This window comes from Anarrhichthys ocellatus, unplaced genomic scaffold, assembly GCF_004355925.1.
Source record: "Anarrhichthys ocellatus isolate YVR2014 unplaced genomic scaffold, GSC_Weel_1.0 scaffold93, whole genome shotgun sequence".
NCBI classification, from domain to species: domain Eukaryota; kingdom Metazoa; phylum Chordata; class Actinopteri; order Perciformes; family Anarhichadidae; genus Anarrhichthys; species Anarrhichthys ocellatus.
In genome coordinates this window covers 1,217,564-1,235,239 of record NW_022280123.1, presented here as the reverse complement: position 1 = coordinate 1,235,239, position 17,676 = coordinate 1,217,564, and the positions used below count along the sequence as shown (strand labels likewise).

At 40.9% G+C, this 17,676-nt stretch overlaps 1 protein-coding gene across 2 annotated transcripts in view; it reads right to left on the bottom strand.

Annotated features, from left to right (window-relative positions):
* kiaa1549la (KIAA1549-like a) overlaps positions 1–17,676 on the bottom strand; it is a 97,200-nt gene that overhangs the window by 22,927 nt on the left and 56,597 nt on the right. For both annotated transcript variants that reach the window (XM_031875691.1, XM_031875692.1), the window contains exons 10-13: positions 16,363–16,534; positions 13,779–13,939; positions 11,970–12,005; positions 6,256–6,449 (exon numbers count right to left, since the gene is read on the bottom strand). In XM_031875691.1, coding sequence (XP_031731551.1) covers positions 6,256–6,449; positions 11,970–12,005; positions 13,779–13,939; positions 16,363–16,534 — 563 coding nt within the window. The remainder of the gene's footprint in view (positions 1–6,255; positions 6,450–11,969; positions 12,006–13,778; positions 13,940–16,362; positions 16,535–17,676) is intronic.

Here is a 17,676-nt window from a genome sequence, read left to right as displayed (position 1 = left end):
CACACACACACACACACACACACACACACACACACACACACACACACTCACTTACTCACTCACACACACACACACACTTGACTCTAGAAGAGTCAATACACTCAAGCAGAAACATATATGAAGACATAGTTTGTTCTTGCCTCAGACAAACCAGGCACGTATACCACGTACAGGACACTCTCTCTCACACACACACACACACACACACACACACACACACACACACACACACATTCACAGCCTTGGGGCATGTAAGCCACAGCAGCTACACAACGTGACAGGCCTGTCTACAGGTGGTGCGAGATGCACAAATCAGCGAGACCGGACATTACAGAGCCACAGGCGAGGCCGACACCCCGTGTGTGAATACACAGACACACGCACACACACACACACACACTCACCATTCACACGGAGTGCAGCCTGAGCAGCGGTCAATCGCTGGCCGGGTCGCAGTAAAAGTCATGAGGAATTGAAGCGAAGAGCCGGAGGGATGGAGGAGAAATAACAGTATGTGTTCCATGTAAATTTGTGAGTGGGAAGGCCAGAGAGAGGAGCAACAGAATCGATAATCACGCCGCTGGAAAGTAATGTTCATCTCCGTGCCTCTCCTCTCTCTCTTTTTTTCTCATTTGTGCCTCACACACTGTCGCTCTCGGGAGGATGCAGTGAGCAGGATGAATGCTCCAGTCCTTGGCCCCGTGGTTAGCATTCTGTCTGCATCTTTCTCTTCTCTCAGACAAGTGAACAATCTGCAGCTGTTGTTTGCAACACAGTTTCACCTGCTTGAGGTGCAGATCACATCGCTCCTGCTGTGTCGAGAACACAGCACAGTTGATTTCACTACAATTATCTTTGTAGGGAAACTTATCTTGTTTTAAGAAAATACAAGACAACATTAAATAACTCGCAGACAAATTATGTTTAAAAGTAAGTGTTTTTTTGTAATACGTACACATGATACATTATATATTAGATACATATATTAAATGATTTTTAAATGACCTTTTTGAAAACCTATATCGTTTGTATTAATATAAACACAAGAGCACGTCAAAATTGTATTATGGGGAATGTCAAATCTTGTACTTTTTACATATTTTACTATATTTGAGTTACCATGTGAATGTGTGGGAGACATACATACCAACATATTTCATGAAAAAATGCAGATACTATGCTATAATGTATGTGTTGTATAGAGATGAATTAAAGGGATGATATGAAATATAGAGTAATATTTATGTTTTGTGGACTGCCATTGGTTGTGTATAGTTTCAGGGACCTGGTGTTGTTAATGCTGACTCATTTCAAGACTGCCATGACTCACTGGGCTATTTGAATAATTCAAAGCAATCTTTAATGTAATTAGTAACAGGCTGTCTATGGTTTCCATCCAAATGTATTTTTGAATGCTTGTTTCCATCCACTACCAGTATTTGATTACTCAGAGTTGGTTATCGGAGATAAGCAGTTGCATGCTCAGCATTTATTCCCTCAATCTGTTTTCATTTCCCTTTCTCACGTGCTTTGCTTTGGATACACCAAATTTTCCACCTCAGCCGAGCAAAAACAAAAAAAATCAAGATTCTTTCAGATTTTCTACCTTTCCAACCATTTATGCGTCAATTAAAAACATGCATCAAAAAGGCAACCTACTGTCTGTCTGTGTTTTATAAATCAATCCCTTGTTCACTCATTCACTACTCCATATGATGCGATCAATAGTTTAGTCTATAGTGAGCAGTAGATTTCAGTAAGTAGAATCTACTTTATAGTAAGTAGATTTCAAACACTTACTAATCATCATCATTTAGCATCTCTGACTCGTTCAGAGTCACATCTGTGAAATACAAAGAGAGTGATTTCGAACATAGCTTATGTCTTTATCATTGTAGTGGCCATTTGTCCGCTAAATCAAACTTAAACAAATAATAATCAAATGCCACTGATGCACTGCGGTCGGTATTTTTACGCAGCCAGAAGAGAGTGAAATGTCCAAGCAGGATTCCGATTTTTGTATTTATTAAATAAAGCAAACAAAACAAACTAACTAACTTAAAGAACAAAGAAAACTCCTGTCGTGCTGTCTCTCCTGTCATGTGCTATGCTGCTGGTAAAAACTATGCGCCCACCCCGGTGCATGCTGGTCCTATCTGTCTACTCCTATATATATATAGCAACAGGTGCCCACAGTAATTACCCAAAAAACAATATAACTAAACAAATTACTATTAAAGAGAAAAATAATCTTAATATATGAAACATCTACAATAATTAAACAATACTACTTATAAATTAAATAACAAAATACAATATCAAATAAATAGCTCCAACAATCATCTATTTATTTTGACAACAGGGCATGTGGTATATAGGATTTTTTATTTTTCTCCCAGCTTCTTTTCAATCATGGGATGTGTATCATTTTTCTTTTTTAATTGCAGTGTAAATTCTGTTTAAAATGGCACGGGATAACACACTGAATTGACTTAATTACAGAGTGAATGAATATTTCTAGCTATGCAAGCAGAGTGGCTCTACAGATGGCACATGAAATGTCTCAAGAACAAACATATATGGCGCAAACATCCATGTTCCCCACTTTAACAGTAATTATTTTGCTAATCAAATAACTTTTCCTCTAACTGCATCGCCAGGTTAACATTTCGGTTACCAAACACCTGTAACACTAAAGACATTCCCATCAGCCTCAAATGTACTTTAATGCTAAACATCCAACGTTAGCTTCTGAAATCTCAGTTTACTCCTCACTATTGATATTGAGTATCCAATAGGGATACTTAACGAGTGAATGATTTCAGACACAGCTTTAGTGAGGTGGTCTTGTTCAGCTCATCCATCTTTACTGCCATGGGCACTTTCCTTTTCAACCTTTTTTTTTAATCTTCTGATCTAGCACACCGAGCCTGTTTGTGCATGTGAAGAGAGAAGACACAAGTGTCACTCTCCGTTCAGTTATCCCTATAAAGTGCAAGAATGATTGCATACTTTGTTGTTTTTGTGGTGCAATATTTCCCCTCTCGTCCCATCTCGCTCCACTCGGCTCTGGTTAGAGGATGAGATACCGCCTCATCTCCTAATTAGTGGACACCCAGGTGGTATATATATATATATATATATATATATACATAAACATAGACATATATATATATATACATGATGGTAAAGCTTATTATTGTACCATGCCAGCTCTTCGGGCATTTTACACTGTCATCATCGTTACGCTGAACGGGTCCCTCTGGCCATAGCCGAGGTTATAAATATACATGTGTTTATCCTCCTCGAGAAGCAAAGCACAACTAATCCCACCTCTATTTGGTTTCCGTTTGGCAGCGTGTAAATATGAGGCACCGTCTTGTGCACGCGTTTCTGAATTTGCATTTCTGTGAGAGGAGGCATGCCGCATCTCATTTATGACTCCAAACCTCCCAGAGGATAGATGTCACCGCTGAATGCCGGGCTGGTGTGTGGGTGTACCTTCTTCTAGTAGAGAAATGTATGGGAAGTTTAAAAAAAATAAAAATATATGAATATAATGTTTTCTTCACTCTCTTCTTAATGCTTTCTGTTTTTGAACAGATTAAAACTCGTAATCCCTGCGAACTTTGTTGGGAATAGGACTGTTTGTACATTTTGGTAAATACATTTTAAACTGTGTGGTTGCGACAGATGTTTAGAAATCATATTACAAATCACGCTTTTAAAATAGAGGACAGTAACAAAGAGGATTAGTGAAGGAAGTATTGACTAGTGCAGAGACAGATGAAATATGTGGACTCTAAATGAAATGCCAAATTGAGAGAAATTACATAAAACATAAAGATTAGCAGCAGTTCCTCTAAATTTTACAATATCTCTCATCCCGGCTCTGATCTATATTTTATCCCAGACATACAGTACACCAGTCTAATCCACTTTAGGTTCTCGGTGCCTGCGAGGATGAATGGACATCTGTGTAGCTGACAGTTTAGATCAGGACAAAGATTAGCTATTTCAGTTTGAAGCTGGTAACTGATTGGTGCGCTTGAATTTTGTCTCCACTTTGAAAACAAAACAACTCAAATATCATTCAGTGAACTTTGAAATTAAGTTGCAAAAACATACATTTTCTCTCAGTAAAAGTAAAGTACCAGCACTTAAATCACGATTGCTTCTCAACTGCTTATTGTTCTGGATCCGAGGGACATCAGGCTCGTTTCTTTTCTGAAGACAAATTCTTTTCATTTATTTTTCCTGTAGATAATTATCTGCACACTACCTAATGGATTTGCAAGTCTTTTTTTCCCTCCTGAAAATCAGTCAGGGTTGTAATATTTGGCAGCATCTAATTCCATCTCACCCGCATTTCCAAAATATGTGTGGGCGAGAGCCGAGGCTCGACATTCATTCATTTTCAGGAAGTATTAAAATCCAGCACTGGTGATTCTTGCTAATGAGAATATCGTAAAAATCCAAAAATGTTATTCAACCACAGAATCACCTGGACTTAAAAAGGTGAATCTCAGTTTGTACTTCCCTGGCTTAAACAATCTTGACACACCTATGCCATGCAGGTGCATCTGTGTGTCGGGGAGAAGAGCCGAAACATCTTTTCAATAGAGAAAAGCCTTCAGTGTCTTTGCTCTTCTATAAATTATGAAATACTCTCTAGTTCAAAAATAACTGAAGCTCTTGCAGCATCTACATTAACCACTTTAGGAACCGCTATTGTTTTGATTGCTCTCCGTGTTGCATCACACACACTTAAACAACGCCCGTGGCTGTCGGTAGCTCCTCACAGGACGTTGCTTCGTCCGAAACCACTCAAACGCATCACTTGAAGCCGGACAAGACGGATATTCGTGTGATCTCACGAGAATCAAGCTGCCTCGCAACGTACCCTGTGAATCATCCCAAGTAATAACCTCACCCACACCAGGTTCTTATACACAAAATATTTTAATCATTTCTGTATATTTCATTCTAAAATCTCTGGGGTTAAACCAGTATAAATCTGTTAAAGGTGCTTAAAGGAAACCTTTCCAACCCACCAGAGATATGTGTCAGACCACGGCTCAGATATGTGTTGGCCTGTTAACAGCTCAAAATGACTGTTGCAGTTATCTATTCATGCTAAAATGCTCCATGTGGCACCTTTACTTCTCTTTTGCTCTTGCAATCAGTGTGTCAGCACTGTCACAATCAGCAGTTCTAAAATCCTAGTACTTTGCTTCATCTAAATATGTGTGTAAATCCATTTTGTCTTCCGACTGTCTCCAAACAGCTTCTTGTTAACACTGGACTCATCTTCAGCTCATATCAATCTGTGCGCTGCTTGCTGTTGGCTTCTCTCTGGCTTAACACTGCGATGCGCGAACAAACACTGATGTCTGGTCCTGCTAAAAAGCTCAGGGTTGTGTTGCCGGCATGTACACCGACTGAAACAGCTGCTCGCGGAACTTTGCGGTTCCCCCTTCGCTGGGCTTCCAGCCGGGGACAATATGTCTGCTGAGCTCAGGCTGATTTGAACGGGCAGGCTTTGCCAAAACATCTACGTTTGTATTGAATTATGTATGATGATGTCAGCAGTGTGATGGAAGTTGCCTCTTTTCTGGCATTCATCCCAATTGAGTATTAATGACGGTTTGTTGCCACAGCAATCAGTGACAGCACAGCGGAAACCCCGAATTCTGACTTTACATACTACTACTACTACTAATATTATGGGTAGAGGGTTTCTAAGCAAATTGATGGACAAATAATACCGTGTCTTTTTTTGAGGAAGGTTCTTAAAGTGTCCGAAATGGATAATAAAGCTGCTATTTGCAGTGATTGCTCAGCGTCGGTTATGCGACAAGGAGCCAAATTGCATTCCAACAAAGCTACAAATTTAATGACCCCTCTGAAGAACCGTCACCTCAACGATTATGATAAATTTGTGAAGAACAAACAGGCACCAGTTAAAAGCTGCCCAGTCTATGTGAACATTTTAAAAAGCATTGTATTTTATTTATTTTATTGTAAAAAGGCATAATAATATGTTAATTCCACTACAGGACGAACTTGATTTTATCTGCAGTCGGCATTCAGACAAAATTTGTTGGATATAGCGGCATATCAGCAAAAATCAAATCTCGTACATGATAATAATGACTTGCTGATATCCAAATTGTGAGCTACCGTACTATACTACTATACAGATCCAAAAACAGACAGATCAGAACAGATTTAGGCAGCCAGGAACCATCTTACCCTCCTTTGTGTATGTCAGCAGATGGAGGCCTCTTGCTGGCGGTCCCGTCCTGGTGGACCTTCTTATCTAATGACAGCGACAGTGGAGCATCTCGTACAGGCAGCCCCAGCACCAGCGTCTCCTTGGTGACGGAGACTGCGTCGTCACCGGTTCGACCCATGTGCTTCTTGGCGTAGTCAAAGCCCTGGACAGGCTGGCAGGGGAAAAGGATAACACACACCGGGAGTCAGAATAAAACACTTGAGTTGTACAAGGTCCCAGCTACTGCAGCTTGTAGATCAATCCATGCAGGAACTGAATTGTGGAGCATACTTTTTAAAACTTTGTATTTCTTGTGTTTCTAAAATGTGCTGTTGTTTTCAGTTTGCCTGTTGGACTGATGGACCAAAAGCCACTCGATGCATAAAAACAAGCAGCGGGTTTTCAGGAAATGAAGCACATGCAAAGACAGCAAAAGGCAACACAAGATACAGTTCCACAGTGCAGTTTTTCATCTTTACTACACAGCACAGCCTGATAAATGCTATGAAACTACTGGACGTACTGTCAATGTAATGTACAAGCCACAATAATGGGTGGTAAAGCAGCCACAACATATCTAGCACACACCACAATGCATGTATAGCAAACGATAGCTGATGTTGGTAAGAGAGTATCAAAATGGTATGGAGTCGCAAGATAAATTCAACAGTCAGAGCACACAATAGCTGACAGATACACATAGTGTGAATGTCATTTCCTCAAGACATTTTTGAGAAAATGCTTTGTGAAAACAAGAGGGCACCATCAAAAATAAAAATAAATTGAATAAAATGAATTTCTGCCTTTGGGACATGCGATTTGCTGCAGCAGAGCAGAAACATCCAATTCCCATTCAGTTTCACCAAATACATGGTGCCAAATTGGCGTCATCTCATTTTACAACATAAAATGCAGCCTTAGAAAGACGAAACAGTAATGCATCAGTGATGCAGTTGTGGTTATAGCATGATGTAAAGCTGTCCTTCAAAATAAAAATAAACCTGCTGTGTGGAGTAAAATGAACTACTTTTTAACACAGCAACAAACGAAAAAAAAGCACCAAATGGATTAAGTCTGTTGTAACTGCGATCTGATCAACAGTAAAGAGCTGGACAGCTGAACGGATGACAGAGCTGCTTACAGCTAACATGACTGAGTCTCCTGAATAATAAAGTAAAAACCTCCAAGATAAGCGGTGCCTCAATTTCAGATAAAGGTAATTGAATGAACCTCCCTCCACGGAAACTAGTTTTTATCACTCTCCGAACACCACGGCTGGCATAATGAAAAAGTTGGATAAAAAATAAATAATAAAGCTTAACAGCACCTTTGAAGTCAGGGGTTTTGGCATAGAGAGACAAAGAGAGAGAGAGGCAGCCGATTATGTGTTTTGCTAAAGCCTCCAAGGCCTGGACACATTCTTTGTATTGCTTAATGCCTTTCGCATTACGGAATAGAGTACGAGAGGAGGGGGGGGGGGATAAAGGCCCCATTTAAGTTACACAACTAATCAGCCGAAACCCAGATTTTTTTTTTGCCTTCTATTTTTAGCGGCCCCGAAAATGGGACGCCTAATGCATTTGATGATGCGTGCTAAATTCTGAGTGCATGTGAGGTTAGGCAGCGTTGGCACCCGGCTGACGGCGCTGTTAATAATTCATCAGTCATACACACACCGCTGTGCCATCAGCTAGCTCAAACACGCGAGGCTGCAGGATGAGTGTCAGGAAATTGATACATGCTAGTATGGAACGCACACACACATTGACATTAGAGAGATTAGAGGGAGAGAGAGAGCGCACCATGGCATTATATATGGATCGGGTGTGGTAGTGCATGCACCTTTTACCTGCTGAAGTGATGTATGTTGACAGTTTTGACTCTATCGTGTGAAGATGCATGGAGAGGGCAAACATTCATTTGCCTACGGCCTCGTGCTGTTCATAGGTTGAGGGGGAGATTAGCTGCTTGCGTGTTTGTGACGAGCGAACAAAGGGCAGCAGGCTCGGCAGGAGGCGGGTGGTGCATTAAATGTGCCGCTCCCTCCACCCAATATGCATTATGTGGATGGATTTATGAGGAGCAAACATTAGACGTAGCGTCGGGGGCGTTGAACTAAGAGCGACGACCTGATGCACACTGCAGGCTGGTGGGTAATGGACGTCATGAAAGGGGACAGTATGGATTCTCAGAAATGACAGGGCCGACGGGTGTAACCTTGAAGAGTGCGCCTGACATTTCGCGAAACGTATGTTACCGCATTGGCTCAAGGTCTTTTCTCTTTCTGTCTGTTCTTTTCTCTTGTCTCACTCTTTCCTATTTGTCTCAGCCTCTTCTTCCTGTCTAAACCTCCTTTCCCTGTCTCCACCACCATCCCTCCCTCTAGTTCCACCGTCCACTGACAACGTGTTAACTTAACAAATGGCCATCTTTCATCTTGTGTGACTGAGATTTGATTTAATGACTTTTTAATGAAGACTTTGGCCTGCCTCTGATCAGTCTGTCAAGGATGGATGGCGGTTTTCTTCCACATCCGTTCAGACCAGCGACGGAGAAAAACAGAGCGAGAGAGAAGAGTGCAACCATGTCTTTTACTGAAAGATGTCATGTGAAGTGACCGTGTGCACGACCCGGCTGCACCACCAAATTATCCACACTTATTTTCCCCGCCCGCTCTGTCAAACAGAAGCTTCTCCTCTTGCCTAATTTTAACTCAGAGCAACAGCCAACAGCAGCTTGATGAGGTACAGCAGATGGACAAGATATGCTCTACTCCCCCCCGCAGCCATATTGATTTAGATTCAGCTCTAGCAGGGCGAATAGTCGCACACAGAGCTGCGTGCCAAAAGAAAAAAGAGTGGGTACATTAAAGAAGTGACAAAAGAAAAGACAGAGCAGGGTGGACTGGGTGGGGGCATGATGCAGCAAACTGCAAAAATACATCGAGGCCTTCACATGGCAGCCACTGCATTGTACTTCCATTGAACAGCTTACAAATAGAAAATGGATTGTCTCTACTTTCGCTGATTCCGCCCTCTATTGTACTCCACACGGAAGCCGGATATCTGAGGCTCTCACGCATAAACAAGGAGCCACAGAGGCAGCAAAAGCCATTTTGAAGAATGTTCCGACTGAGCAGCGGATGTGCAGAGTGATGAGGTTAGCCACACTCACTGCAGAATCACTCTGTAATGCTTAAACACACATGCAGACCTAATATAAGCCATAGTATCGATCAGCAGCAGCTTTAGCTTGTCCTGCATGGTGACGGATAGTGAGAGTGGGCTGGGAGCAGATCACACGCATGAATCAAGACACACAAATACACACAGTAGATCAATTTAATGGAGTCTACTATTTTTTGCTTAGGGTTCTGGTAAGTATTCATGTAATATTGACTGCAGTTACCTCAGGCTTCAATGCATTGTGATCAGATCTCAGTCAAGTGTAAATGTCCCTGACTATGAACTTACATAATAAAATCTGATTGGTCAATTGATTGTATCATGGTATCATGCTGTTTTTTTTGGGGGGGGGGGGGGGGGTGTTTGCTCAATGATCCCTTTCTGTTCAAGCTTCATAGTAAAAGTAAAAACGACACAATGATAAAATAAATGGAGAAAAGTCTTGATGAATTGAAGTAAATGGATGCCGCTTTACAAACAGCAAACTACATGAAAACATCCGTTTACTCACAGAGCATAATAATATTAGCACTCACTTCCCAAGCATTATGCACCCCCACCAAAACCTTGTCCACCGCGGAGGCATGCGAGAAACACAATGTTTTCTTTACAAATTCAAGATAACACGACGAGTAACCGATCTACAAATGATCATTTTTGGCTTTAAAGAGCAATCCAACGCCTTTAAAAGTTGCAAGTCTGTTTCACCTCCCACTTCGGACCACACCCAACCACAACCATGGGTGTGGCCAAAAGTTAGGGTTTGTTTTGCACCAATTTTATGATTTCCTGGGAGTATGTTGAGCAAGAAAATGCGGTCAAAATCCACAAAACAAAGCGCTGAAGCCAAAGGAAGTAAATCACGTGGGTATCTTCCAACATTACAGTCTTTAATGTATGAAATTCCCTTGTTTTACTAATCCCTCCCCTGGAGCTCAGCTCAAAACTAACGAGCGACACAGAAAGAGGGTGTGCTTTATGGGTGCTGAGGGGTCTAAGACGCTGACCACGTTATCGCAACGTCCCCAGTTTGGGTGGACTATCACCTCAATTCCTGCCACATATCAGAGTCTTTATCGTCTACAAAAGCCCAAAACGCTGCCAGTATGGACAGCGGGACCCATTACAGCGACCAGTAAGTCTTTCAAAGCACACGTTTGGTCTTATTTTAAAACAAGAAAATGTTTTATCCTGTGCTTTAATCAGGACACTAGAAGTGTTTAACTCCAGTTTGCCACATAAGCTCTTCCCAAATGAAATCCCCGTGTGAAATATTTATCTCACTTGCTCATACATGCCACTGCTTGGGATTGGAGGGGGTAAATACCGCGGTGGATAAGAACAGTGATTGCAGCCTCACGGCACCACTTAACAAATCTAATATTTCGGGACTCTTTAAGATTTGACGCGCTCTCTCGCAAAACATGGCATAATGTTAAATGTTTACAAAGGGTCGTGAAGGCAAACAAGATCTTAGAGCTGGGAAATCTAAATGTTGATATAATAACGTAGTATAAGGAGATACAGTAAAGTGGGGACAACATGTATTTGGGGTCTTTTACACCCTACTGTGCTTTTGAAACCCGTTCTGTTACAAAAAATGTCCTGCCTTCCCATCCAACACTCCATCCGATAATTCACCACACTTTGCCTCTCGAGGGATAAAGACGGGAGAGGCTGGACCGAAATAACCTGCAGATCCACCACAGCAACAGTAGCCATGGCTCTTTGTAATTCAAAGAGTTTTAGCTATTTATTTTTTCATCCCTTCTCTGTGGCCATTGCTCTGGGTGAGGTACATAATTCAGTGGAGAACCTCATACATCAAAAAAAGAATTGGGTTGGGGGTCTGTGTTGGTTTCCTGCTGAGCCAATGTGGGATGAGAGAGGCTTCATCTGAGAGGATAAAACGGCTGGCTTGAAAGGGAAAGGAGCTGGCAGATAGGCAGTCTAGGCCGATGACACAAGCTTGAGTCACTTTTTATGGATGCTACACAAATAAAAATAGATTGGTCTGGTTCACAGGTTTTAATCCTTCCTTTCCGCTATTCATGTTTACGAGCCCCCGGTTAAAAAATGGCTTCTTCTGGACGGCAGATTCAGCTCATTTGCCTGTTTTTACAAGCTTGTCCCTCCTTGTTAATTCAGCCAATCGACTCGAACCAAAACAATTTAAATCTTGAGGGTACGTGCTTGTGAATTTTACACCCCTATTATTTTAGTTGGTTTTTTTTACACCTTTCCTCACTGGCCCCTCCTCTCTCCTCCTCTTGATCTCCTACAGCCAGTGAGGATGGAGGAATAAGTCATGTCCAAAGCACAGTAGCCACATGCACAATTTTACCCAGCAACAACAACAGGCAGCACATACAGAAATAAGCAGCCCACAAGGCACTAGTCGATCAACACAGTCGGTCAAAATCAGCAAACAACACAGCAACCCATTCATTCAATAATGCATTCAATGGTTAGTTCAGTAATCCACCCAACCAGGGTCTAGTGAATACCTGGTGGTGGTAACTGCCCTCCCTTCGATATGAGGTCTAAACAGGGAGAGAGTTGGAAGGTCAAGGTCATGCAAGGGTTAAGATAATTACAGCATAGAATAGAGTACAATGAGAGATGATAAGATAGGATAAGATAAGATGCATTCAGTTTTTATAGCTTGGCCATCACTCCTATCTGTGTTAATAACATTGTTATAATCAAATAAACTGCTGGTATCTGGGAAGATTTTTTGACATTGCGAAAAAGAAAAGCAGTGCGACTGAGCGAGAAACATGAGCAGTCAGACAATCAGGTTTTAAAGGATAAGGCAAATGTTTTTTTGGTTTTTCATCATTGTAAACAAATCCTAAGGTTTGTTGCTCAATTTTCTTTTTGACCTCCCTACTCTGTTTCTGGCAATCAGACCTATTCAGAACTCCTTGGTTGGAAGAGTTGCGATGGACCACCACGACCTGCATGACAAGGGTCACATGACCAACGGAAACGGCCATCTCTTCAGCAGGCTACGTTCGTTAGCCTCACTAGCTTATCTACTAGCAAGCCATTAGTGGTCGGCCGTCAGTAAACATGCTAACAGTTGAATCTCTCCCCACAGTTTACAGACCGACTTCCTAGTTCAACTTACCGCATCATACAGACTGTAATTGTTCGAGCACATAGTTAACAACTAACAACATTTTGATTTTTGGTTTTACCTCAAAATAAAATAGTTTTGATAATCTGGCTAAGCAGTTGTTGCATGTTCTGTTTATTCGTTCACACAGAACAGCACTGCATTATGGGTACACTTTCATTTCAGGCTACAAAGGCGTAATTGCTTGCTCCGTCAGGAGCATCAGAAACACTGTACAGATATTTATAGAGATACAAGTTTTTTTCTATTAGTGCTCAGAAGATTAGGAAACATTTTATTGATAGTCAGAGCTTTTAAGTCTTCTTTGATCTGGAGACAGAAATATTATGCGTGTTGGTTTAATCATAACATTGAGAAGATTCCTTTGCTGGGTATTGAAAGTTTGACCGACCAGAGCTCGGTCAATAGACGGTTTAGTCTTGCCGGAGCGGCAGTCTAATCATGATATCAAATGTCAAACACACTTCAGGATTAAGGAATTCTGATCACAACCGAGTCACGTCAAGAGCCTCTTCAGAACAAAATGAGGTTGGCAATCTTATCGCTTGTTTAACACTTCACTGACTGGAGTGACATAAGCAGCTGTTGTTCTGGCGCCAATGCGCCGCACCATGACCCGATCCGATCCAACCAGCTGGTGCCAATCTATTCCACACTCGCTCATTTGAAATGATTGATTCTTATTCAAACTCAAATGTGTTGATGTCGAGCGAACGCTGCTGTCGCAAAAGGGCCAACATCACCCTAAGGTTCACTTCCACTACACTGAACCCTGTCCATTTTTTTCCCTCGGCCGATTAGCCTTCAAAGCATGCATGATTAGCAATGACCACGGGCTATTGGGCAGCAAAAGAACAAATGAGCCGGGCCCGCACAGATTAGATTATATTTTTCTGACCCGGAGAAACAACTTAACACAATCACTTTGCAGTGTGGCGTGTCACTCAATCAGAAGTTATGTAATCTTCATTGAAATATCACTACGGAATTGGCTTCTGGGAAAAGTTAAGGTGAAGCAGTGCTGTCTGAACATTTTGGGGTGAGATTTAGGGAGGACACAACTGATTATTATTAATAATAGAAGACAATAGAAAGAAGAACAAGAAGATGGAAAAGGGATACATAAGAGCAGGAGAAAGGGATTCAGTTGGACGACTGAATTTGACGGTCTTACCTTGGAGCGCGTTTTGAAGTTCCTGAAGGCGCCAGTTTTGAAGATGACCCTGTTCCTCTTGCACAGAATGAAGGACACCATGACGATCACCACCATCAACAGGAAGAGAGGCGTCAGTACGGCCATGATCCACAGGTTGGTGGGCGGCGTCTTTACCACAGCTACAAACACACAAATATCATTCCTCAGTATTTGATTGTGCATCATTCCTGAGCGGTGATTCCGCTAAATGACCCTCCAGTGATTACAAAGCACACACTTTGCAACGAAAAGACAAGCAGAAATAAACACTGTTCAGTACAATCAAGGGCGTCATTTCCTCTGGGGATGAGGGGGGGAAATATGTCCTCTTCGTTTTTATAAAATCCTATTTTTGTTCCTCTTGCTTTTATAGTTCAAGTTAGATTTACAGTTCCCACTTCTACAGAGGATACAGAGGACAAAGGAGCTGATGGGCTGAAAAAATACTGCAAACTCATTTTTGTGTGTTATTGATAGTTGCTAAGCTCCGAGAAAAATGGTAAGCGAAAGAAGCGGCAACAATAAATAACAATAGCACTTGGAAGTCTATTTCCACATCAATGGCAGTGAAGATGCACCTGCATTACTTGTCCATTAGGCACAAGGTCCATCACAAATAGAACAATTACATTTGTATAATTCAATTTCATAATATTGTGTTATTTTCCTGATGGATATAAATATGTAAAATGGCATAAAAAGCAATCATCATCTCCATACTTTAGTTTGTTTGTGTGCTGGGAGGTGGTTTTTTTTTTTACTCATGGGAAGAACAAGGCCAACAGTTTCCCCTGTTCCCTTATGCTAAGCTAGGCTAACCATCTTCTGGCTGTAGCTTCATATTTAGCGCACAGACATGAGAGTGGTATCAATCTTCTCATCTAACTCTCAGCAAGAAAGCAAATTAGCTTATTTTCCCAAAATCTCAAAATTTGTATTTAACTGGCACCAAAATTGTATAATATAGACAGAAATGTTATAAAAGAAAACAAATTTGTAGACTTGAAATCTACATCCAGAAATAAGCTTTAAATTACAACATAAAAAACGTGCTTGTTTTTCGCTTGAATATCTTTTTTAAATCATCTTTCTTTGAGCTCCCCTTGCCAAACACAACTTGCCAAAGAAATGTGTTTTCATTTGAAGGACGAATGCAGTTTGTTTCCACTGAGCCGGTTAAGGCATACTAAATGAATTTTACAAGAACATTGTGTTCGGTTCCCGGCCTGAGCACTGTTAGGAGGGGCTGGAAAGGCTTGTTGTTGGTACCTCTCCAGTTTCTTAATTTTAGATGCTGCGGAAATCTGAGGGAGAAACGGTGAGAGGGAACGCTTTGTCCTCATCAGCAGCTAAGTCTACACAACTGCAATTTTCTGAATGCGAGTTTGAATTTGTATCGATATTCTGAAGCTTGATTGGGTGCACACTGTGTAGGGTATTGTGGAAATGTATGGAAAAACAAAAACCTACGCAATGTCACGGTAAGCCCGGCTTGAATTCAACAGATAAATCCTTAAGATGTCCGGCAATGTGGTGTCTCTACAATGGCTGCTGAATGAGAAGTGTGTTCTGTGAGTTGCATCTAAAATATGTATGTAGCCATTTCCATAAAGGCTACAAGCAAATGAAAATCTGTGTAAATCTGTGTGTAAATATGCAAAAGGAAAACAGAGAAGAGTCCTATTTTTAATCCTATTATTTCTATAGCTGGAATAAATCAGCAAGTACATGAACAAATAGGAATAGAACATATGTGCATATTTTGATATTGAATTTCAATGTCAATAAACCATGCATTTATTTTAAAAACATGATGAATAATTGATACAAATCAGACTTGGATTTAAAGGAATATTACAACATTTTGGGAAATATGCTTGTATGCTTTTTTTAACAGAATGAGAAGATTGACACCTCTCACATATCTGTACGGAATTATGGAAATGCAGCCTCCAGCAGGTCAGTTTAGCTTCGCATAAAGACTAGAACCAGGGGGAACAGCTCCGTCTGAGGCTAAAAAACAATCCTCCAAATTAACAGGTGACTTGTTTGTTGAATCTGCACACAAACCCAAATTTAAAAACAACCGTTTGCCAGTTTACAGGGGGTTGCTCCGAAGAACTTCTCAACCGAGACTGCACCTCTCAGAGAAAATATCCACCGCTAATAGAAATGTTATCCATTTACTTAAAGGTTCAGTGTGCGGGATTTAGTGCGATTTATTGGCAGAAAGGAAATATCATATCCATAACTATGTTTTCATTAGTGTATAGAGAGGCAAAGTCCCTTTACTCATCCCCCATGAGACTTTATTTCGGAAAAAATATGTACAGTAGTCAACTGCGAGAATGAAGCTTTTTTTCAATTCCAAAGATTTTTCAATGATTTTCCAATGATTTTTCAAAGATTTTTCAATGATTTTTCAATCGATTGTTGAAGTTTGATTGACGAACTACTTGCACATTGTACGTGACCAACATTGGCCATTACCTTGGCTTGCTAGCTAGCTAGTTAGCTTAGCTATGTTCCACGCACAAATGTACAGCAAGATAAACAAGCTTACGTTCGGCCTGCACTTGCACGAAGTATCCCAGTGTCAGAGCCATGGTCTGGGAGTCCAGACTGCTGAGGGTCTTGGCAGCGGTGGATCCAGTCACGGGTGCCCCGTTCAGCTGGGTGTAGTAGGTCATCTCTGCTGGGTTCTTGGGACCAGGCAGCCGACGCATGCTCACCATCTGGAAGAGGACAAACTAAGTGTCCAACATCTCCAGCTGATAATGGCATTTTGTAAACAAAGTCCGTCTTAGGCATAGTCTATCTTGTTGCACGTGCAACATTTCATCTATAGCCAGACTGATGGCATACACAATCCTTTATCTCATCAACACCAACAGACAAAAAAATCACTTCCATATCTACAGTGGCCCAATCAAAATTCTGAATCGGCTTGGCTGCTTTGATCATGACGAACCGTTTGCTGCGAGATAACTGCACTGGGGAAGACACTCGAGAATAACTGAGTCACTTGAAGTCTCAATTTCCTTTCATCATACACCAAACGTTTTTTTTTTAATTTTGACGAACACGGTTTAATCAAGTCTGGTAATTTGATTTTGTCATAAAAAGAAAGGATGTGTGATATTAAATGTCTGGATGATTCCCTCCCCCCTGTCCTTCATTTCTGCAGCAATAAAACTGGTCATCTGTGACTTCCCATGAAGGCTCGAGGGTGTGTGAGGCATAAAGCCCAGGAATCGTATAACAATAATAACATACACACAAACGTTTATACTTCTGTGCTTATAAGTGCCTTATTTCAATCCCTAATCTTCACCCCTCAGTATTAACTCAATCTAATGCCAACATTGGCTTATTTTTAAGAAACCGTACTCTCTTAGAACAGTAGAAACATATCACATTATTATTATTTTCCATGGTGTTCATTGACTGCCAGTGGTTTTATTTAATAAACGATGAAAATCTACATGCAGAAGACTTAAGATATGTTTAGCATGTATTAAAAAAAACTGTTCTCTATTTATTTGTTATGTTTGAGATTGTGCGGCAAAGCAGGGACAGTTTTCAAAGACACTGACATGTTATGGGCAACCTTTTTCCATGCAAGTAATTATCAAATTTACTATACGGCTACAAGTAATAATTATGTCCTTTATGGATTCATCTGCGGAATATTTTCTTGATAAATTGATAAATTGTTAGGTCTTTAGATGTTAGAAAAAGGTGAAACATGTAGATGACAACTCATGAAGTCCAACTTGATGACAATAAATTGATTGTTTTGTTCGACCAACAGTCCAAAACTCACCGATATTCAGTTTACTAAAACATAAGATGACGAAACTGGAATTAAAACCGT